We start from the raw sequence: 24,767 nt of genomic DNA on the forward strand, positions 1-24,767 counted from the left end.
TGGAGGTAGGACAGGATTCAAATTGAGGCAGCACTGGCACGGGGGTGAGTGCCTGAGTATCTCTGCACAGCCACAGAAACAGACTTCCATCAAAAATCCCTAAAGCCCATCACAAATTCCGAGATGTCCCCTCCCAAGAATTCCCTGATTTCTTATTATGTTCTTAATGGCTTTTTAATACTAATGGGCAGAAAGGTGGATTTTAGACCAGAATAACACTTTCAGGCACAGTATTGTGAATAATGTGATTTTTTTAAAAAAAAATTAATGCATGCCTGTTTCTCCACCTCTTGTCTGGGTAATATATGTTTACTTCTGGATAAGTCACAGGAGGAAATGGAAGGAAAACTAGAAGTACGACAGGAAAACAAAGGTAATTCTGTGGCATTACCTTCACGTTCTGTGGCATTATTCTTCACAGGGAATAATCAATCCCAACTTAGCGCCTACTCACAAGGACCTGCTGGGAGCAAGCCTATTTCTGGCCTCCTGAAATAGCATGGCATTTGGCCTAAAAAGAAGCAGAAATTGATGAATTCCACAAAATATTAACAGTGTGTGTTTTTGCCTGCCTGGCATTCTTTTCTTCTTCATTTGGAAACAAATGTCCAACTTCTCTTTAGGAAGGTAGTCCTTTACCTTTTTGCCTTCAATTCATATGGTTCATTTGGGGCTGGTGGTACCCTACATGCCACCCCCCAACAACAGGATGTTTGCTGACACTGTGGAGAGAGGCAGTTTATCCTCCTGAGAGCAAAGGTGTTAAAGACCTGCTAGGGGCCAGGTTTGGAGACAGCCTGCCCAAGAATGCAGCTAACACAGAGGAGATAGAGATTCTTTAAAACATAATCTGAACACTGGGACTCAGCCATGCTTGAAGCTAGGAATACCCTTGGACTTATTGGTTACCTGAGCCAAAAAGGTCCCCTAAGCCAGTTTGAGAATCTATCCCTTGCAACTAAAAGAGTTCTGAAGAACACAATAGTTCGCTCCGATGGTGAGAGTTTGAAGAGAGATTTTCTTCTTCTTCCGTTTTGTTTGAAATTTTTATAATAAACGTATCATTTTTCTAGAACAGAAACAATATTAAAACAAAACAGGACAGCAGTATTTGGGGCATCACCCTATACAGAGAGTTAATTCTGCAATCTGTAGATATTTTAGATAAAGTCAAAATTATAGAAAGGATGCTAAAGCCGTCATGTTTATCCTAATATTTTGGACAAGAGAACCTGTTCCATGTTGAAAGCTCATCAGAGAAGGAGTCTCTATAATCTCCTTCAACCAACCATAATTTCCAAAAATTGTTATTTACCACTAGGAAAGTCTTTCTTAGCTTTAATTCTGAACACTCTTGGCTCATGTCCTGTTATTCTTTTCTCGGTCCAGAGGCACAAGTGTTCATCCAGCCATATTTCCACTGGGGCCCTTTCCCTCCTTTATCTACTTGGCCCTTAAAAAACAAGCTACCACATGACACATCAGAAAGAAGGGGTCAGGCCCTTATATTGTGCATAGAAAGAAGTAAGAACAAGGCGAGCTGCTTTTAGATTTTAAAACAACAACTTCCCTACTTGAGCCTTCCTGAATGGTGAAGTCCTTTTCCTGCCAGTTGGAGCTGACCGAGGGAACTTTATTCCTATCCAAACAGTGGCATGGTTCCAGGTTATAAACAGACTGTTCCCGCCACTGATCCTAGACCAATGTCTAATCTCAGGGTGGCAGATTTCTGGACACTTCCACCTTCTGTGACTGTCTTCTGGTATGGCCCTATGATCCCAAACATCTGTCTAAATATTTCTAAGGTACCTGTCACTGTCATCTCAAAGCACCCTAAACACCACGTGCATTTCCAGCTTCAGAATGACTCTACCTTCTGAATCATCAAAAAGAGACTAAAGAGTGTTCAGTATAGTGTTTGCATTTAGTGTGGAATCAGCGGTTATCCTCCCATTTCTCTGAATCACATCTTTGGATATTTCTGAAACGTCTGAAAGAAGCATCTGAAGCGATTTGTAGATGGTTCAGATGTATGGGGAAAAGAAGGTTGGTCATGCTCAGTGGGGAGGTATGCAGTCTGGACAAAAACAGCTATGTCTTTCAAGTGAGGGCCGAGGTCAATGGTTATAGGCATTGGTTATAGGTTTCACTGAGAAATGAAATGAGATACTAAAGCAAATCTGGGACAAGTAAAAATCATTACCTGTGGCCTAAAGCAGCAACATTTTTAAAAACATGACTTATGCAGGGGAGCATTCTATAGCTTCTTAATATAGACAGGTCGCGTGGTATCGTGGAAAGAGATGAGGCTGGGAATCAAAACACATGGGTTTGATCAAAGACACTTTTTTTGAATGGGATAATAATTACAAAACCTGAACATTAATTTCTTCATTTGGAAAACAAGGGAAATAATACCTGCTCTCCTACATTACAAGGTTATAATAGAAAAATTTTGTGAAGTCAAATTATTATCAGTGTACATTAATGTTAGTAGTAGATGTAGTAATGGCATCACTTTAGTGGATATTTATTGCTTTTTGGGGCATCTCACATCCATTCTCCCTTTTTTCTGTAACAGTGCCCCAATTTACTTTGGGGAATTAATTCTTCTCCATATCTTGATGGACTAGCCACCAAGAGACTCTAATCTCCTAATGCTAAGCAGTGGACACCTACCCAACTGGACCAGCTGGACTCTCTCTCCTGAGACTGATTCTTGAGTGAGAAAATGCAAGATCAGAAAAAAAGAGATGAGTTGATTTTTTTAATGTCCATGGAGCCCTAAATACATTGTCTATTAATTCTTGCTACATAGACCCTGGAGCATCTCTGGCGGGGCAGGAATGGCGCCGTGTTCATCAAAACATTTTTACTTTCTTCCTGGACACAAACAAAATAACAGGAGAAGTAACCCATTTCACTGACAGACCTGACCCCTACAAAGTCCCCCATGAATGACCTTCCTTACTTTTTCTTTCTGTGCAGCCGGGAGCAAAGTTCTCCAATACAGCAAACTAAAACAATGGAGAAGCCTAGACCCCTACACCATACTTGGAAGGGAGCTCCCCAGCTAAAAGCCTCCTAACCCACATCTGACTATGACAAGATGATGTAATGAACTTCTATGGTGGCAAGTCACTGAGATTTGGGGGTTGTTTTTACAGAAGCTAGTAAGTGTTACCCTAATATATTATCCTTTTTGGAGACTGATTTTCCAGCCTTTCTTTCAATTTTGATATCCTTCCAATGAATTCCTTTCCTGCTTAGGTTAGCCAAAGTCTACTTCTGTTGCTTTCAACCATAGTCCCGGACGGTTCTGTCACTAGTAAAAATTCAAATACCAGTAAAGAATCATGACCGATGAGATTAAACCATGTTATATATCACTTGAGACTGCAGACATTTATTGTATAAATACTTCATAAGTCAACAAATATATACTCAGCACTGACTAACATTTAAGAGGCACAAAGTAAATATTAGTTACAGATTCTGCCCATTTATCATTTAAAAAAAAAACATTCATTCAAGCTTCTTTATTCTAGACACTCTGCTAAGCATTGCAGATAGAAAGATGAATGAGAACTGGTTCTTGCCTCTGAAGAGCTCATGTTCCAGTGCTATTGAGAAGCGTCCGATGTCGTAGGGGAAATCAAGACAAATACACACGCAGTACCCGTGTGGCCACTCACATGAACTCAAACTAGAATATAAGACTGATATGGTTCTGTCCTTGACCCTTTTCATTTTCTATAATCTTCTTGGGTGACTCATCTAGTCTTTCATGGTTGTGAGTATCATTCATGACTCTCAAATCTATTATCTCTAATCCTAATTTCTCCACTGAGTTCCAGACCTATATTTCTAATTGTCAGCAAGACACCTCCACCTTGGTGTCCCACAGGCCTCTCATATTCCACATGTTTTCTACATCTGTGACTCTATTTCTGTTTTGTAAATAAGTTCATTTGTACCATTTTTTTTTTTTTTAACCAAACTCATTCTCCTGCCTCTCCAACCTGCTTTGCAAACTGTGGCCTCTCTCTCGGTTGATGGAACAGCTGGCTACCCAGCTAGCTAGAAACCATAGTGTCCTTTTGACTCATCCCTCTCTCTCATTTTTTTTAATGCATTAGTCATCAAGATCCATCACTGCCATCTTAGAAATGTTTCTGTGTTGTTTGTTCTCAGTTCATTACTCTGCTTCAGAATCTCATACCCTTTCACCCGTGCTGCTGCACCAGCCCCATAACCCATCCCTCTGTTCCAGCACTCCTCTCTAATGCACTGTCCACCCTGCTGCTAATTACTGTTTTGACCCTGAGATCTAACTTCATTCCTCTGTTATGGTTTCTTTACTGGTTGCCCAAAGTCTTCAGATGACGTGCAAACGTCTTAGTCTGACATATAAGACACTTCATAATCTTGCTCCATCAACTTTTTCATCTTTACCTTTGTGAGTATAATGAGAAAACAAAATTCTTCTTAACTTTGCCTCTGATTTATCCCTTTAACTATCTTTCCTTCCTAATTGGTCATTTGAAATTCCAACCAGTTTTCTACTCCCCATGTCGTGATCATCCTTGAAGAAGAGATCAAGTTTCAGCTCCTTCAAGCCTCCATCAATAGTTTATTCTCATTCTTGTGGAATTAGTCCTTTTAACCCTGACCTACTGCAGAAGACCACAGTTTATTCCTGCTGGCTTCCTTGTGAGTGAGCACCATCCTGTATGTTCTTGTAACCAACCTGTAACCCTTTTATCTCTGTCATGAGGACTGAATTACCGGGAGGTCATTTTCTCATTTATCAAGGTAGTCACATCACTCACATTCATCTACTTTTTAAACCAAGAATTTTAAAATTGAAATAAAACTCAAAAATAACTGAGTTGAACACCTTTTCCTATACGTAAGTGCCTGATATAATAGCTCATAAAAAATCTTGCACCTTCTTAAGGATATAGAAACTACTACTCCTAAGAACACTGATTGTATCTTTAGATGTCTCTCTGATTGTTAACAGTTCTTTCTTTATCCTGAGATGGACTCGCTCTCTTTGTAACTTCCACTCCTGGTTCTATTTACCTAGCCACACAGACAGAGTAGGTTTCCAATCTCTCTTCTATACAATTTCACTTCAGATATCTGGAGACACTTCCCATGCTCCCTTTCCCAAGTCCTCTTTCACTAGACCAAATCCTCCCAATTCCTCCTACCATTCCTCATATTAAGTTCAGTGGCTTATGGAGGTTGTAATTAGCAAACTGTGGACTCAGTTATCTTCCCACTGAGGTCTTAATCTCCTTGAGGATGACTTCAGAAATCAGGTTGCTCTCCCAGTCTCATATAAAAAGAATACCTAACAAATGGGCCTGCAGGATATAACCACCAAATAATTAGCATTTTTTAAACTGTGACAGTACTTTGAAAAATTCCATAAAGGGGCGTCAAGACCAAGAAGACTCAGAATGTTGCACTTGGAAGTAAATACAGTACTTCCTGCACCCAGAAAATTCTCATAGATTTCAAAGTAACCCCTTTAATTAACTAACAAAACTAGCATTGCTCTAAAAAGTTTACATGGCAAATTTACCATGTTTTGAACGTTTCTAATTATTTAGAATAATAAATTTCTAATTAATGTGGAATATAGCAGAATTACGTGTTACTCCTCACCAAGAACCCTAGTATGTATCTGTTTATCTCACAGATATGCTGCTTCTACTGTGGTGAGCTGATTTGCAGCATCCCCACTTTCCCTTTATGGTTCTTTTTAGGGTACACTGATTTCTGTTCTTATCGTTTCTTCCATCATTGTTGACCATTTTCATCTGAGTCTTCCTTTCACCCACCTTGTGGTCCTGAGGACAGCATCTTTGCCCAGGTTGCTTTGTATGTTTCGATCCAGAGCAATGCCCTTCATACACTTCAGCACATCCTCAGATGACAAGGCTTTCACTCTATTTATTTCCCCACATTTGCAGAACTGGGACCAAATTATTTAAAGTGGCTTTTACCTGGCCTCCTTTTCCTGCACAGGCAATTACTTTGCTGCAAATGGTTGCACTGGCCAAATAACTGTGTTCACAATTAGCTAATTGCAGGCTCAATGAGCCACTTGTTCCTTCAAACTTAGCCATTAGAGTTGTGTCATTAGGCAGAAATTTATCTTTTTATTTCCTACAGAGTCACAGCAGATCCCAAATCTGATTGCCCTGTAGTCTTTTACAATGTCAATATAAACCTTTTACATTTTTATTTCCTTCTGAATATATGTCATATTTCCCATTCTTTTACAAATCACAGCAGTTAAGCTTCATATACTGGACTCAAGAACATGTATTTGAAATTAATTTAACTGTGTAAAAAGGGCTTATTATTATTAATTAAAGGGTTAATCATTAATAAATAATTATTACCTTAATCCATTTTGTAAACTATAAAATTAAGGCAAGCAGTACAGTTGATTTGCCAAAGTCATGATAGAGTAAAACTAAAAATCTTAAGCAAATTCCATTTTCTCCTGGGGCACTGAGTTTCCCACAGAGGGTAAAAATTAACCTTCAACCTCATTTGCCTCTAAAAGAAAGCATCTTAAATATTCCCCCAAATTGTTAAGACCTGGTTTCTTGGAAGCTACAAAAAAATGTAAAATGGCTTCAGGGATTTACCTTTTCTCCTACAATTAATGTTGTTTCTTTTCTTAATTTCTGTATGTTTTACTCTAATTTTCTTGTCCAGCCAACCTTTATAGAGCACGAAATATGTGCTCAATTTTCAGTTTCATACAAGGAGGTCATCTCCCGCTGATATTCCTCCAATCCACAAAAGAGAAAAGTAGCCAAAAGTAATGAGTTTTCATTTATGAAGAAATTAATATTAATAAGGATTAGAATATATTTGCTTTGCGAATAACTTGGACACTTTTAGGTTTCAAGAAATTTGCCTTCCAATTAAACACTATTCCGTCTCCCCCATAGCTCTTTTCACTGAGCACCTTTTATTATTAAAAGTTTACAGCCGTCTTTCCTTAGGATTGTCTTAAGTGGAGATAATTGAATGGGAAAAGATTCCTTTGTCTCAGGAGATCCTAGCACACCAGCGAATTCTTATCTCTCAGCTGTCTCTACCCTGCTTCAAAGGCCTCTGGCATTTTCCTCAATCATTAGCATATGTAAAGAATAAGAGGAGAGAGAAATTGGGGTTAAAGGTGCAAGTGGAAAGGAGGGGAAAAAACTAAGAAAGCAGAAGAAACATTCAGGAAAATGCTAAAAAGTGGGCCATAGACACCAAGAAACAAAATATAATAAATAACAACTACTGCTCATAAAGAACATATTCTAAAACTGGTTTGTCTGTGCACCAAAGGTAAAGCCTGTGTGTGCAACCTGCTGATGCACGCAGGGAGGAGAAGCGAGAAGAGGGAAGAGTGCAAGCAGTCTAAGATGAAGATGTTACTGAGGGTTGTCACTTACCCAACACCAGCAGTTCCACCGAGTCCTCGTTCTTGCCCTCCAGGTCATCAGGGGTGGTGATGATACAGTAATAGAGTCCGCTGTCTCCCCACATGAGTTTTCCAATTTGAAGATCTGCATCTGTTATCACAGAGAGAAGGACCCGGTCCTAAACTCTGTCCTCTGAAGGAAAACACTAAACAATGGAGGGGGGCGGGGGGCAGCCCTTCTGGGTGTCTGTAGTGTTCTATTTCTTTACCCGGATGGTGTTTGAGGAGATGTTTGCTTTATTTAAGACAAACAACGAAACAATAATAAAAGCTAGCATCCCTAAGGGGAGAGAATTAGAGCACCCCCAGAAACTGGTCTAGTTCCAGTCTGGTTTCTGGAATAGAAGACTGCTTTCAACCACGCCTGCAGAGGCCCCTGAAAGCCAAGTAAATTCCAGAATTAACCTGGACTCCTGGAAATGAGCTGGGTTCACAGGAGTTCTTCAAAATTTGGAACTTTTCCTTGCCCAAAGCTTTAGGGAGCAGGCAAAAGGGTGGAACTGATGTAAAACTACCTGAGGCTTGGGCCATGGCATCTACCTGGCTCTGCAACTTGTACACATACATCCCTTCTCCCAGCAGAGGAACTTCTTAGGGAAGTCTGCTTTCTGAGTTAAGGAAAGGGCAGTAAAGGCTGGTGTCAAGGTGTGAGGTATTTGACTGAGAAAGCTTTCACTAGAACCCATTTCAATTCAGTTCTGATAATAAATTCCTCAGACTGGAGGTCAGGCTCATGAAAGACTATTTCCAAAGCTCATCTCTGTCTTCTCTTGATATTACAACCCTCCATCCTTCCTCTCCACGCCATCCCATTAAAGCAATTTGCTAGGTTTCTTGATACTCCCATCCCCCATAAAAATCAAAGTCTTGAGGGATTGAAAGGGTGCAAGGCTGACATCCTCTTGTATCTGGGAAGGATGGAACCAATCTTCCCTAGATTCAAAACAGAGACATTATTACCATGAACAATTGTGATCTCTCTGCCCCTGTAGAAATCTCCCAGGGTCACGGTTGAGCCCTGTTTGGAAGCTACCACTCGAACAGTCCTCCTACTGTCTAAACAATCCAAGTAGGGGTCCCATTCCAGGTTTCTTTTGCTGAGAGATTGGGCCCGGGGAGAGGACATGCCCAAGGATTCCCCCATGCGATCCTGGCAGTAGGACTTGAATTTCCACTGCACGACTGCAGGCTGATGCGAAGACGTGGAGAAGTGGCAGCGAAGCACAGTGGGCTGGAAGAGCATGGCCACCTTCTTCTTGTCGGGCACTGTGACCTGAAGGCCTCCAGCTATGGCTGCAAAATAGAATGAAGATGTCCAAATGGTATCGGTATCCTGGACCTCACCTCACATATCATAGGTGTGCCTTTCCACCTTACCTCCCTAACCTGTCCCTCCCCTGGTTTTCTCCATCACAATAAATAGCATGAATATCTACCTGGTTGCCTTGTCCAGAAACCTGCCTTCACTCCCAATGTCCAGTTGGTCACAAAGTCATGTCAACTTGACCTCTTAACATCTTTAATATTTCCTTCCCCTTCTTTAACCCCACTACCATTGCTTGTGTGTATGCTCTCCTCATTTCTTGCTTATAATTTTGCAATAATCTCTTGTCTGGTCTCCCTGCTGGCAGTTGCCCACATGCAGTCCATTCTCCTTGCTATAAGTTCAGGTTATCTTTCTAAATCTGACTGTTACGGCTCTCCTTCTTAAAACCCTTCACTCATCCTCCATGGCCTTCAGGATAAAACCCAAAGTTCTTGGCAAGGCATTTAAGGTGCCCCATCATCTATTTCTCCTCAGCCTCATGTCTTGCAGCACCTCCATTTGAGCACCAACCTCCGATGATACCAAACTAACGGTTCCAAGTGGGACGTGGTATATCACACCTCTAGATCTTGGCATGTGATGTTTCTTGTTTATGGAATGCTTTTTCCTCACTTCTCTTCCTGAGAAGCTCTTTCCCATCTTTCAAAACCAATTCAAAGGCTTCTTGTCAAGCTTTCTGTGACCAGTCAAGCCATTTGTCACTTCCTCCTTTGTGCCATCAGTATCCCCAGCATTCTCCTCTAGACATTTACTATAATAATTTTGTAATAATTTTGTACTTATTTTCATGCCTCCATCAGACTTGTCGGGTCAGGTAAGGAATTGTGTCTTATCTTGCTGTCCAGGGTGAAACCCATAGATTCTCAACAGCTATTTGATAAATGAGGACAGTGAAGCCAGGACATATGACTTCAGGAGAAATGACTTCCCTTCCAGCTGGTGACCAAGCAAACGAGACAGAGATTAAGGGGAAAAGAAGGCTTTGAGAGGAATGGAGAATTTTGGATCAAAAACAGTGGACTAAGTTCAAAAGCTTTGAAGGGTAATCCAAAAAAGGGTGGGGGGAGACTAGAAAGCAGATGAGAAGTTTAAGTGTTTAAAAAGATCAGTTTGAGGCTTGATGTCCAAGAAAGAGAGGGAAATTTCAGTGAATGAAAGCCCAGGGGAGTGTTTGAGAGGCAAAGGGTTTCTATGAACTCAATGGTAAGATCTAGAAATTCCAGGCAAAGAGAACATAACTTCTTCAGGTGAATGGGAGAGTTAAAGAGTTTCTAGCTTGATCTGAGGTTAGAAGCAGAAGTAGAATCATGATGAGAGGCAGAAAAAAGGAATATGAATAGAAAGACATGATAGAGAGGTTCAGAGTTGAATCCAGGCGCCTGCCCAACCAGCTTCAGGTAGCTTGAGGCAAAGAGTTTCACCCTAGAATTGCAGGTGGACTTGAGACATATAAGAAAGGGCTAGTTTCCAGGGGAAGCCTACTGTTATTCATTATTGCCCATGGTCCCAATGACATCCCACAAAGCAAACTCACTCTCACAGCTCAAACATGCACTTATTCATGAACCTGTCTTTATAGAAGCTCTCTTAACAAGGGCAAGATACCATATTTGTACCTACTTCTGATTTCCGGACCAGTGCCTCTCTTCCATGAAAGCACTGTGAAAACTAGGGTCTAATTCCTATTAGGAAGAAAAGGTTTCTGCATTCTATGGAATTGGGAAGAGAATGCAACAGAGTATTTGAGATTTAGTGTTTCGAACCTAAGTGCTCGATAGCTACTATGGAATAAATGAAGGAATGGGTGAGCAAATGAATGACTATTAACATGGGAATTTCTAGGACTTTGCAGAGAAAACTGGTTAAATGACTCATAAACAGCATAGTATAGTAAGAGAGCATTGGCATCAAAAGATAGGGCTTTGAATCTCATCTGGCCATGTACTAATGGCGAGACCTTAATGAAGCCTCTTAAGCAATACTCACCTGTAAAATGAGCCTCATATTCCTTACTCAACAGAGTTGTTAACAAACCTTATCTCTCTCTCTGGGCGCCTGCAGAGAGTGAGCTCTATAACAGAGAACCTTGACCATGACCAGTAGAGGGGAGATCTCAAATGCAAATCCTACCTCACCTTTCCTGCCTTTTGCCTCGCCTCCCATTCTGAGGCTCCTGAATCTCGATGAACATCCACCACTAATAGGTTTGATTACAGCCAAATTATGTAGATCAGCCCCATTGAGGGGCAAATAATTCCTAGAAAAGAACCCCAGCTCAGAAAAGAACCCTAGTTCCCAGGCTCCACTGCTTCCTTTCACACCCCCAAATGTTGGTGTGGCTGATTCCATTCTTTCCAACTCACACACCTGGATGAGGAAAAGGCTTTTTTTTTAAATAGTTTCTCCTTAAATTCTATTGCATTAATTTTTAAACTTGTAATTCTTCTTCAAAACCTTATTCACACTCCAGTTTTCCAGGTAACAAAATGGGACAGAGAGTTGAAGTGTCTTCAGTTAGCAGTGGTTGAGACTGGATAACCAATCACAGGCGTTGTTCCCAGCACAATGCTTGGTAGTTGACCAACCACCTTTCTTCTCTGCTACCTATCCAGGCTCTGCTTGGGAAATCACATTTCCTAGGTATTCCAAGATAAATGAAACCAGCAAAGGAGGCAGGTGCAGCACAAAAGTGTTGGGGGGGAGGGTTGTTTTTGGATTTTTTGAGAGAGTCAAGTATGGGGTTTTCTTCATTAGATGATTACTAAGAATAACCTCCTCCTCAGCTCTGTTCTCTGTTAATGGATTAGCTACTTGACCAAGCCATTCAACTCCCTTAATTATTATTTTTTAAAATTGTGCACTCCCTTAATTATTAATAGAGGTTAGTCAATTCACAGCTTCTATGACACACACATAAGTTCATGTTCCAAAGAATAAAGAATACATTTTCAGAAACATCTGCCTTTTTACAGCATGATAATTAAAGGCATGGATTCTAGAGTGAGTCCTAATTTAGAATCCAAGCCCTACCACTTCCTAGCTGCATGACATAAGGCAAATTACTCAAGTCTTAGGAGTTTCAGTTTCCTTACTGGTAAAACCAGAATAATAGTAACTATCTTATGGAGCTGTCTGAGGGTTAAATAAGATTTTATCCTAAGCACTTAGGATAACACTGGTATACAGTAAGCACTCAATAAATGTAGTTGTTGCTGCTCCTGGAAGCTGGAAACAGAAGGTACCCTGAGTGTGTGTACACATACACAGAGATGTATACATATGCAGGTATAATGGAAACCTTGGGAATCTAAGCTAAGGATAGATCTGGATAGCTGGAGAGGACAGATATAGGAATTTCGAGGAAATGTCAGTTTATTGGATCTTTGAGGACCATAAAAGTGAAGAGTTAGAGAGAAAGCTGAAGATGCCAATCCCTGCGTTAGCTCTAGAAGCATCAAAATGTAGGATGAATGCCACCCAGGTCCCAAGCCTGCCCAGGCCAAACCTATTAGGAACCCCATTCCCACTGGAGGGTAAGGTCTAGAATTGCTCTTCTGGCCCTAACCCTGGGTTCTGGGCGAGGGCAGGGGCTCCTACACCCACTGAGCCACATGTCTTTCCCTCAGCCTGTGTTTATGTGAGACTGTGTTTCCACCTGATTTGCAATCCACGGGTACCAAAGCCTTGCCCTGAGTTCCAGTCTGCTTGCCTGGGCCCTGATATAAGCCCTTCTCCTGAGGATTAGGTTTTGTTTCCTATATCCTCACACATGACTGATCCATATCTGAAACTGTAATCTTGCTATCCACCCAACTTCAAAAAATACCTCTCATGGGACCCCCACTCCTACCCCAGATCAGGCCCTTCAGAGATAGTAGCTAATTTGGATGAGGACCAAGACTGACAGTTCCCCATGGACACTGAGATTTGGCCTGGGAACACCCTCCCTCTGACTCCAATTCCCAATAGATCTTCCCTGGGGCTAGGTTAGTGTCCTGAACTTGGGTCCCACCTCTTATAGATTTTTTTTGTTTTTCTATGTTACCACCTGTCAGATGCCAAAAACCTAGTACTTCCTATGCTGGAGTCTATACAGGCTAATAAGAATACCTTTGAATGCCAGGTAAATAAATCAAAAGTTTTCAGCCTCTTTGTAATGTTCACCTGTGCATTTGATCTAAGAAATCTTATTCTCCTGTGGTTCCAACTACAAGTTATGTCTCAGACCCTCAACTTCATGAAACCTCATCTGCACGTTTAACAGATACTTCAAATTAAACACATCTAAACTTCGTTCATCATCTTCTCTTTTCCCACCTCAACTCTTGCTTATAAACCAGTCTTTCTTGTCTCCCTAGCTCTTTTGCCAGTATACTCACTGTCCTATCATCCCAGATAGAACTCATAGCTTTGATCATCTCCTCTTTGGCTCTAACCGTATTCAGTGGCCACTAATTCTAAATCTCTCTCAACTTTGACCCTTCTCTATTCCCATGGTCACTCCTAGTGCGAATAAATCAAGTTTCTATTCCTTCTACCAGGAAGTGATTATGAAACACTTACTGTATGTTAGAAATTGTATTAAGTGCCATTCATGGAGTATCTTAATAAATTCTCTCCAAAAATCCTATAGAGTAGGTATTATCATTACACCCAATTTACAGATGAAGAAACTGATCCTCAGAAACTGTATGTATCTTGCCAAACACCTCAGGGTTAGCAAGTGACAGATTTGAACCCAGGCTGACTGGCCCCAAAGCTCTTACTATCACTTTACACAAGTCCTCATTACATTTTTGGTTTCATAATAGCCTCTTCAGTGGTCTCCCTACTTCCAGCCCAATGTACTCTCCACATTTTTTCTATCTAGAATATTCTTTTTTTTAAAAGACAGATCCAATCATGTCAGGCTATAAGGCCTCCAATGATTTCCCATTCCTTTTAGGATAAAACCCAAATGCCTTGACATGGCATGTAAGGTCTTCTCCATGATTTGGGCCCATGCACGTTCCAGGCATACTAAGATGTTTTTCATTCTTTGACTATAAATATGTTATTCTCCCATCCTGGGGAAACATCAGGGCATGTAACTGAGGAGTTTCTGGGAGGCAGACAGAGAGAAGCACTGAGTGTGTGTCATGCACACACATGAACAAGCACGTGCTGGCACAGTGGGGAGGCTGGGACTCTGAGTCCAGGCAGGGGTGACACCATAAGGGACTTGTGTTTTTAAGCTCTTATAAGAACATTTACAGACGTATGGAAAGAATCCACGTTTCATCCCACAAAATAAAGCAAGTATCCCGAAAAACTGGAAAGAGTGAAGTAAGTGAAGTATGTCCTATATCATACTATATAGAACAGATCTGTAAAAATTAGGATTCCTGACTGAAAGAAGCACCAGAAGACATACTGAAGATTGAAGATTACAGGTGGTTTTCTACATTTGCAGAGGAGGGAGTCATCATTCTTAGACCACCAGACCATTCCTTCTGTTTTTATTGTGCCCCTGATCCTCAGGAAAACTGCCCTTGACTATCTAATTCAAATTCATTCAAAAACATGTTTTAAAATACAATGTTACATTCTGGGAACATAGATTTAAAAGACCAATCTCGAGCTTGAGAAATTCAATATAAACTTGGTTTCTAACTTTAAGGTCCCTGAGGGCAAGGACCAGGATTGGTTGATTCTGTATCTTCAGTATACAGCAAGCTCTATTATGTGGAATGAACAAATGAACAAGTGAATCTGAAGGGCCTTACTTAGCAGGTGGTCCTCAGTGCAGAGAATGGATTCTGGTCAATAACTAGGAAAGCTGCCTAAAAGTAGAGTGATGAGTGACAGCTCAGAGCGTCAGCTCCCATCTCAGCTAGTCACCAGGGGTACCAAGTCACCAGGCCAGGGAGGATCAGCTCCAAGTGCACACAATGCCTCACTGCATGTGGCAAAATAAGTTCCTGCCCCAATTCTCATGTAAAGAAAAGGATTCTATACATGACAAATTGTGTTCTTGCAAGGATAACAAAAGCAGTATCTACAGAAATGCTGTTCTTATTTTAGTACTTTCATTTTTTTCAAAGCAAGTTCCTTTTCCCCACAATAGTTGTAAGCTATTCCTGCCAGCATCTTTGAGAGGCAGATCTATAAGCACAGCCCCATTTTAGAGAAACAAAGATTGCTGCTAAAGATCATGGAAAATTATCATCACCATAGACAGGCATCTTTAGAAATTTTGTATCAAGCTCACCCATCCCTTAACTCTTGAACTCCCAGAAGTGGGATTTGACCTCAGAATTGCCCATTCACCAGCACATCTTGGCTTTCAGACTCCTAAGTTTTTTCTTCATTCAGTATGACAATACACATCTTCCTTTTCCCGCCTTTAAGCTAGATCTTTAAGAAATTCATCTTTTTGTCCTCACATTTTTAACATACTGTCCCAATTTCCTAGGACATTGTTTTAGGAACAATTAATGGGCAGGTTTTCTAAGTGTAAGAGATGAATAATGAGTGTCCGAGCATCTCCACTAGGTTTGGTCCATGGCGTGTCCATCCCTTAGTAGCAATGTCAGCATGGGAAGCAAAGCATTTTGGGAAATGATGACCCACAGGCTCAATTTTTAAAGACAAAACACAGCTTGAACCTTTTTCCCCCAGAAGTAGAAACTATTCATCTTCTTGATATAGTTGGGTTAAATAATAAAATAAAAAAGCCTTTAGGGGCTTCCCTGGTGGCGCAGTGGTTGAGAATCTGCCTGCCAATGCAGGGGACACGGGTTCGAGCCCTGGTCTGGGAAGATCCCACATGCCGCGGAGCAACTGGGCCCGTGAGCCACAACTACTGAGCCTGCGCGCCTGGAGCCTGTGCTCCGCAACAAGAGAGGCCGCGATAGTGAGAGGCCCGCACACCGCGATGAAGAGTGGCCCCCACTTGCCGCAACTAGAGAAAGCCCTCGCACAGAAACGAAGACCCAACACAGCCATAAATAAATAAAATAAACAAATAAATAAAAAATTTAAAAAAAAAAAAGCCTTTACCAAGAAGAGTAGACATTTCCTTGCTGTTTGCCTATTTTCTAAGCCTAGTTCTCCAGCTTGCCTATTAGTCCTGTAAGTTAATCAATTTTCTTTCCTGCTTAAATTGGACAGAATCAGTGTCTCTTGTTTGTTACCACAGTACCTAATGGCTTGATCCATTTTAGAGTTAGGGTGACCAGATGTACTATTTTGAGATTGTAAAAAATATGACAGCATTCTTGCATGTTTTCTCTCCAAGAGTCCTAAAAGGCATCAGTATGTCCCCCCTTTCCATGGGGCTAAAGTAAACACTGGTGCTGCCCTCGCCCAGGTGGGCATTGCTCATGGCCTAGTTATTATTTGCTGCCAATAACTCTAGTGCTTGTGCACACAGAGCTTGCCATTCATTAAGCATATGTTCTGTGTGTCCCATGGAGCCATGCTTTCCCATTCTCTGCCACCACTGAGCAGATGAAAGCAAGAAGCATATCTCCTTTCTGTCTGATTGCCTCGTCTTCCAGAGATCTGAAATGAGCTCGTGGGTAATGTCTAGCTGGCCCACATGCTGTTCCAATGCGACTAAAGCAGTACTAAGAGAGGTCAGTCTCTACCCTGCAGGGCCAAGGTACTTTGGAAGCTGTCCTGATTCATTCAGGTGGGTCAGACTTCTAGGATGGATCAGCCATTTGGACAGAGAAAGCTCCTGTATGAAAGCTCTTCTCCACTTTTATCAACTTGTTACCTGTATTTCCAGTTTAGATCTCTCACCCAAGCTCCAGACCCAAATATATAACTTCATTCTCCATCTGGATGTTATACAAGCACCCCAAGCTCATCATTCTATAGATGGAGATGCTAACTGCCCCCTTCTTTTAGTAACAGAACTTCCCAGGTGTTAATCTGGCCAGCCAAGCCAGCTACATACTACATTTCCTAGCCTCCCTTGCAGCTAATTGTGGCCATGGGACTAGATTCAGGACATAGGTATGTGAGGAGAAGTGATGTGTGTAATTTCCATGTCACCTCTCTAAAAACAAACTACTTGCCCTGACCCTCTGCTTTCCTTGCTTCTACTTGCTGAAGAGTAACTATCACTGGAGCAGTCTTGGGAGCCACATGTTGGGAATGGTAGACTCAGTCCCACTGATCTCTACTGTTACAGGAGAGAGAAAAAAAAGACTTTTGTATGAGTTACTATATTTTAGGGTCTTTTTGTTATAGCATCTTAGGCTATACTCTAACTAATCTAATGAAAAAAACTGAACCTGTCTCTCCCTCCCTTACACGTTTCTCCTCCTATATTAGTTCATGTCCACAAATGGCATCCCCAGCAAACCCAAGCCGGGTACCTGGAGGCATCTTTGATACTCCTGTCTTTCAGCCTCCACATCCAACCAACCCAGGACTATGGACTACTTCCTCCATGTCTGGTCACTCTGTCCACTTCTCTCATCTCCACTGCACCACAAGATTTCAGGATCTCATATCTTGCCTCTCTTTCTGCAAGGGTCTTCTAGCTGGTTTTTGCTGCAAGTCTGCCTATGTCTAATCTACCCTTCACACTGAGATGCAAATGATATTTCTAAAATGCACATCTGATCACAGCACTCCTTTACTCTCACCCTTTTAAAGACTCCCTCTAGGCATTCAGAAGTACAAGGGCTCATTTCAGATGGGGCCACTCTCTTCCATTCCTCCTGCACCACTAAATTCTCCAGCCATACTAAAATATTTGTACTTTTTGAAAAACATCATATCCTATTTTGATTGTTGGCTTTTGCACATGCTGTTTCCTCTGTAAATTTCCTTTCCCTCCGTCCCACTCTTTCTCTAGTAACTCCTACTTATCTTTCCGGACTTCCTCAGCTATCACTTCCTGTAGAAGCTTCTTCTTGCTCTTATTACAGTCATATTACCCTAGAGAATCACATCACCTTGCCCGAGAAGTTCCTATTTAGTCATCTGTCTCTGCCATTAATAACAAGCTCTCTCCTTCAGGCTTTTAAAAAGTCTGCTACGTAGTAGGTACTCAGCACATTTGTTGAATGATTTAACTCAGTTGATAGATTGTATTATTTGTTCCCAGTTAGTTTTCCCTCCTCACTCTTAGATTTTCCCTGTAGGTAGAGTACACTTACTACTCCAATGACTAGAGGCTTGGCCATGTGACATGCTTTGGCCAACGGAATGTGAGTACATGTGCCATAAGACTTGTCCAAGCAGAAGCTTAAAAGGCATTTGTGTGGTTTGGCTCTGTGCCCTCCCCCTACCCACCATGAGTCCTCCACCATGAGAACAGCATGCCTAGATAGTGGCTGCTCCTTCATCCTGGGCCTTGGAATAAGAAGACATTTGGAACTGAGCCAAGTCCACCAATTGCCTACAGTTGACCTGCAACTGACTGCAGCTCTCATATTACATGAGCGACTAAATGTTTGGTGTTGTGAGCTGTTGAGATTATGGGGTTGCTTGTTGCTGCATCAAAATGCTGACTAATACTCCTATTTTGGGTTCATAATAAGTATTGAGAGCTTACTATTGGCCAAATATTGTGCTAGGAGTTGTACATAATTTCATTTTAATTATCACAACAACCCTATAAGGTAAGTTAGCTTCCCCACTTTAAAGCTAAAGAAAATAAGGTAAACTATTAAGTTAGTATTCAAATCCAGGTCAGTTTGAGCCTCATCCCTCTCCCCCAACAGCCCCCTGATGAGCCAAGGGCAAAGGAGGAGTGACGATGCAGGATCCCAGTTGAATGTGAAGGTTCTACTACTATTTTAGAGAACCACTTCCTGCAGGGCTCTAGCTGCTGTAGGAGAACAGGGAAGCAGCATGTTCTTCTGAGTTCTTCCTTGTTTCTTGGCCCATAAAGAACTCTAGTTATCCAAAATGCCTCCTTTCATTTTCAGGAAGCCAAAAGCTGTCTTGAAGACCAAGATTTTAAGCCTACATATGCCACAGTCACATCCTGTGTAGCTCCTGGGTGCACAGTACCAGCCCCTAGTCCCAGAGGGGCTCTGACATGCCAGCAGTCTCTGCTGTCACAGGGTCACATCCACTGCTCTCCTGTGCCTCACCAGAGCACTCCTCATTCACTCTTTTCCTGTAGATCTTAGGAGTTAATTAGAAATACTAAATGCTATTCTTTATCACTTCTCCCTGTAATATTTCCCTGAGTTCTATGAACTCTGAGCCTCACTACCCAATGCCCCGTAATAGACACCATGTATGTTCCCTTAAATCAGGAGTTCCAGTTTTACCCACCTTAACCAGAAAATAATGTTTCACTTGGATTCAGGCATTTGAAACAACCAAGTCATTTGTAAGTCAGTGACGCTATTTCTTATTATAATCAATAAGATACCATAGACTTTGGCAAGTCATTTACTCCCTTTTATGTATAGGTAGGTAATATCAGCCTTACTTACTTAGAAGGATCAAAAGGGATAATGTCCATGAAAGCCATTTAACACACAGAAAATCATTATAGTATCTAAATAAGCAAGAGCAACAATCAGATCATACCTTTCTTTATATTCCTGATTGGTGGTAAGTTGATATAAGAGCTAAAATAGTTGGAAGGGGTGAAGAGGTGAGTGTGTCCTGGAACAAAAAGTTGAGACTAGAAGGGACATTCTAGGGCCATGTTGGCTAGAGTAGGATTCATCTCATCTGGCCCAAAGCACTTGCCTTGTTTCAACAGTCCCCAGTATGACTACATTTAATTGTTCAGAGTGGACCCTATCCTGTCCACCAAGCACTCAGTGCTACTCCACTTGTTCCTCTGAAAATGCTAACAAGAGCTCTCCCTTCCCAGCTGCCATTTTTCATTCTAATCATTAGTGGTCAGGGAAAGGCTGAAGACAAATGGGGCTCCCTCCATGGCTCCTCACTAAAGATCTATTGCTTTGTAAGTTTGATTTCCAACTCATCAAAATTAAATGGAGAAAAGTTCAGAACCATAGAATCTTAGAGCTGAAAGTGACCTAAGACGTGACCTCATTCAAAAGATTATAATATATGCAACCCCATGTTCGCTGCAGCTTTATTTACAATAGCCAAGATATGGAAACAACCTAAGTGTTGGTCGCTTCATGAATGGATAAAGAAGATGCCATGTATATTTTTTATATGTGTGTGTGTGTATATATATAAAATTTATATTTATATGCATGTACACACAATGGAATATTATTCAGCCATAAAAAAGAATAAAATCTTGCCATTTGCGACAACATGGATGGACCTTGAGGTCATTATGTTAAGTGAAATAAGTCAGAAAGACAAATACTGTATGATCTCACTTATACATGTAAACTTTAAAAACAAAAACAAAAAACCGAGCTCCTAGACACAGAGAACAGATTGGTGGTTGCCAGAGGTGGTGGGTGGGCGAAGAGGGTCAAAGGGTACAAGCTTCCAGTTATAAAATAAATAAGTCCTGAGGATATAATGCACAGCATGATGACTATAGTTAATAATACTGTGTTGAATATTTGAAAGTGGCTAACAGAATAAATGTTGAAAGTTATCACAAGAAAAAAATTTGTAACTATATATGGTGATGGATGTTAACTAGACTTATTGTTGTGATCATTTCATAATATATACAAACATGGACTCATGTTGTACACCTGAAACTAATGTAATGTTACATGTCAATTATATCTCAATGAAAAAATAAAATAAAATTACATGCCAAAAAGAAAAAAACTGATCATAAGACCCAGATGCCATGGATATACAGTTAATTTGTGAAGAAGTTGGGACTGGAATCCAATCCTCAAATCCAAGGTCAGGGTCCTTTCCACTAACCAAGTCCTGGTACTAATACTACTAACGCTGTACTAAGCACTAGGTACTTGAACTAAGACCACAGCATGGTACTAGCATAGTGTTGCACTAGGACTACTAGAACTAATACCCAAATCTGTATAAACTAGACATTCAGCAGAATCATGAGTCTAAAATCTAAAGAGTAATGGGGATACTGAAACAACCCCCCTCTCCTAGTCCAGAGAGAAGCACCCAGGCTGAGCATGGTGGGACATGGAGAGGGCTGTGACAAGATGCTGAAAGAAGATGCTCTGGTATGAAAAAGGTCTCTTCCATGGAGGAAAGTAGAACAGAGGAGGGAGAAAAATTGAAAAGTATACAGGATCGGAAAGGCGATAATGGAAATTAAGGTGTCAGGAATCTCTAAAAGCAACTCTTCCTTCTCCAGGGCTAATTAACACTTTAACCCTCCATACCCAAGCCCATCCTCTCATGGTCACCAGGCATCTACCTGAATGCAAACCAAACCAGCCACTGTGTCTGGATTCCTCCCTGCCTGCTGCAGGCTGGGTTAGAAGCCACCTTGAGGCACCCACAACAGTTAGTGCAGATCTCTATCATGGCCTTTGTACAGGGTACTCCATAACTGGGTGATCACAGTTCCATCACTGGAGTCTCCACCATCAAACTGTAAGCTCCTTGAAGGCAGGGCTGTCTTATTAACCCCAGCACCATGCCTGGATGTGACAGTAACTCAGCAGCTGACTGTGCATGAATAAATGTATTAACTCAGCCATCACCTCTTCTGGGAGTTTGTTTCCGAGCTGCTCCACTCCCACCCCAGGTTTCAGGCATGTATGCCTCATCCGTGCTCTCGTAGCACCTGTGCGGCTCTCATGGCTCTTATTATAGGACCTCTTACCTCCATATCAAAATTACCTGAAAACTCATTTGAGTCACTGACTAGACTGACAACTCTTTGAGGGCAAGGACTATGTCTTTCCTCTCTTTATTCTCAGCACCTATCATAATACTTAGAAACCACAGGAATTTAATACAGACTTGGAGAAAGGATGAATAAATGAATGAATACAACCAAAAGGGTACCAAAAGAAATGCTAATAGAACAAGCAGTCTTTGTCACAGAGAGACCCAAAAGAGTCTCCAGGAAAACGAACTGCCTGCTCCCAGAGTGTCGCCACAGCTCTGGCGTTTCTTGCAGCCTCTGCTGCCAGGAAGGGCTGAAACGCCATCCATATTCAAGAACAAAGACAGAGTGAACCCTCCTCAAGTCGTATTGCTAGATGGCACCTGTTGCTAAAATAGCAGCTGGTAAGCATTTTGTTTTGTGCAAAACGACAAGGACAACAACAACAAAACAATTTATTACAGGAAGCAGCATCACAATGACAATGAGAAATCATGAGGCTAAATATACAGCAGAAAAAAATACAGAATTTTTGTAATGAAAGACGAGGAAGGAGCTGCTAGAGTCTGAGGAAAAAAGCCTGAAGTGTTGATTAGAAATTGCTCAGCCTGCATGAAAAGAGAGAAACTAGGGGTGGGGGGGGGGGGGGTGGGGGGGAAGGGGAGGAGAGGAAGAGAAAAAGAGAGAAGACAGAGAAAGGGAGGGAGAGGGAGAAGGAATGTGGTTTTTTTCCTGGCTCTCTGACTCATTTTTAATCTGTCCTTTCCTTTCTCCCTCCCCTTCCACCACCCCCTCAAGAGAGAATTCATTGATTGGGCTGGACTAAAATGTCTTACCTTTTGTCTCCTGGTTGCTCTGTGAACCGATGAGTCTGAATCCATCTCATCCTTGACTGTTCCTCTCTCTTCCCTCCCTCCCTCCCTCTCCCCAGCCGCCATTGTTAGCTGCTTCACTTTGCTGAGGCTGAGGCTTGTCCACGGTGGGATGCGGGGGGGGGGGGAAGGGGAAACTGGGACCAGAGGATGCCAGTGGGTGATCAGTGGGACCTCTGGAGCCAGGCTTACTTGCAGAGCCTGGAAGTCCCAGCCCTCTGACAGCTGGGATGGCCCTGATAACTAACCTGTTGCCTGCTTCCAGGCAGGAGCAACCTCTCCAGGTGCGGATGGGAGAAGGCACAGACCAGATGAAGCAGCACCTCCCCTCAAGACAAAAACAACCCCCCCACACACACACACCCCACAAAGCTCAGAGAGGGAGCTCAGGAGAGTGCAAACAGGACTGGCCCGGGGTTTGGGAGGACTGGGTCTAGTGCCCGCTCCAACACAAACCTGCTGTGTGCACATTGCCTCTCTGGATCTCCATTTGTATAAACTGAGAGGACTGAATTAGATGGTCCCAGGGACCATCTCATGAAAAGCTGTCAGCCATCTAGCAAGGGCTCTATGTTCCCCTTCTACCCCATGCCCTGCAAATCCCTAGAGAGCTTTTTTTTGGGTATACCCCAGGGTGTCTGGAAGAGCACCTCTGACTTGGGGACCCCTCCCCTAGATGCCTAGCTGACTTCAGGGAGGCGGTGATAGAGGTTCAAGGCCAAAGTTCCCCTCAGATATGATAATTGAGAAGTAGAGGCAAATTAAGGACATTCAGAATCAGTGAGGGTGGAAGTAGAAGGCACTGGGAGGCCAGGGGAGTGGGGAGGCATGGATCAGGCAATCCCTGAAATTAGAGGTGATTCATATTTGAATAATGTGGGAGGGATGAACTCAGAGCAGCCAAGAGAAGAGGCTAACTCTGCTGAGGGACCCCTCCCCAAACCTAAACCCTGCAGGGGGCAAGAGCCAGTGTTAGGGACCCTTCATTAGGAATGGAAAAAAAAAAAAACTGAGGCAATCTATATTCTTATTCTGAAGCTAAGGGACATAGTGGTTTTGTCTTTCTTCTTCAATGTATTTTACCCTCTTTCAATCACTTGCCTTAGATATTTTTATCTTGTTCCTCTTTTCCTACTGACTTGATTTTTCCCAGTCTTCAATGCTCCCAGAAGGGACACAACTTTGTTCTTGGTGCTATTTTCCATTTTCTCTCCTGCCCTTCACTACCCCATCTTGTCTTCGCCACTTTTCTGCTCCCCTGTTCCTCTCCTCCATCACTTGGTTCCACCTTGCTTTGAATTGTTGCCTCAGACCCAGTCCAGACCACCCAAGCCTCCCTAACCCCTCCACCTCCACCCAAGGCAGGGCTGCTCTGTGAATCTCTCAGGGCTGCCCATTCAGCCTGGCCACCTATCTCTCAACCTCACAGATCATCCTGTGGGAACACGTGTTAGGAACTAGAGCCTTTCCAGACCCCAGGAGGGTGGGGAGAAACTTCACCAAAAGGGAGGGGGAAACACGGAGGTCTCAGCTAGAGGAAGTGACTCTAATGCTAAGGCAAGGCCCTACCTTCTGAATATCTCTGCAAATTATCTTTATTAGAGGGTGTTCCCACCTGTTTATGGGGGGAGGAAGGCTCTTCTCTTCTGTGGGACCACTCCCCAAATGGTACCAAATGCGAGTGGGGCCCTCAACTCCACAACCAATCAAGCCTCCATCCCCATGTCCTTCCTCATCCCCGCTCCCCTGCACACCTGGGAGCCACTGAAGAATGCCCCTGGGGCTCCCGGCTTCTCTAGGGAAGGAATTAAGAAGACACTCCTTTACTTCCAACCCCCAGAAAACCAGTTCTCTTAATTAATCAGTTTCCTCCGAGCTTTCATTTTTTTTTCCCAACCAGGCTTTTCCCAGGACTCACAGCATTACAAACTCAAGATAAGACCAAGGAAGAACCGTTGTATGGAAGGAGAAATGCACACTGGAAAGAACAATCTCTTATCTCGAATGAGTCAAAACACCTGCATCTCGATCCAGCTCACTTGATACCGGGTTTCTCTCCGCCTCCCCCATCACACACACACACACACCCCTCCCCCCACTTACCACCAGCCTGCTAAGCAGCTTTAAGCACAATGGGGGGTAACTGGGGGTGCGGCGCGGTGGGCTAGGGTTAGAACAGAACCAGTACCGGAATACATATAAAGTTATCCGTCTCGGTAGAAAACGCCTCTTACCTGTTAGCCAGAAGAGAGCAACCCACGCCAGCACGACCCTGTCCATTTTCCCCAACTTCCCATCCAGATTAAGGAGTGAGGGAAGTGGGAAGCGCCAGAG

General features: G+C 42.4%; 1 protein-coding gene across 1 annotated transcript in view; it reads right to left on the reverse strand.

Annotated features, from left to right (window-relative positions):
* The window catches only part of ILDR2 (immunoglobulin like domain containing receptor 2), a 62,766-nt gene that overhangs the window by 33,740 nt on the left and 4,259 nt on the right, over positions 1-24,767 (reverse strand). The window contains exons 3-5 of the mRNA XM_068537617.1: positions 24,668-24,722; positions 8,468-8,800; positions 7,479-7,598 (exon numbers count right to left, since the gene is read on the reverse strand). Coding sequence (XP_068393718.1) covers positions 7,479-7,598; positions 8,468-8,800; positions 24,668-24,722 — 508 coding nt within the window. The remainder of the gene's footprint in view (positions 1-7,478; positions 7,599-8,467; positions 8,801-24,667; positions 24,723-24,767) is intronic.

The sequence above is a fragment of the Eschrichtius robustus genome, chromosome 3 (genome assembly GCF_028021215.1).
Source record: "Eschrichtius robustus isolate mEscRob2 chromosome 3, mEscRob2.pri, whole genome shotgun sequence".
Taxonomy (NCBI): Eukaryota; Metazoa; Chordata; class Mammalia; order Artiodactyla; family Eschrichtiidae; genus Eschrichtius; species Eschrichtius robustus.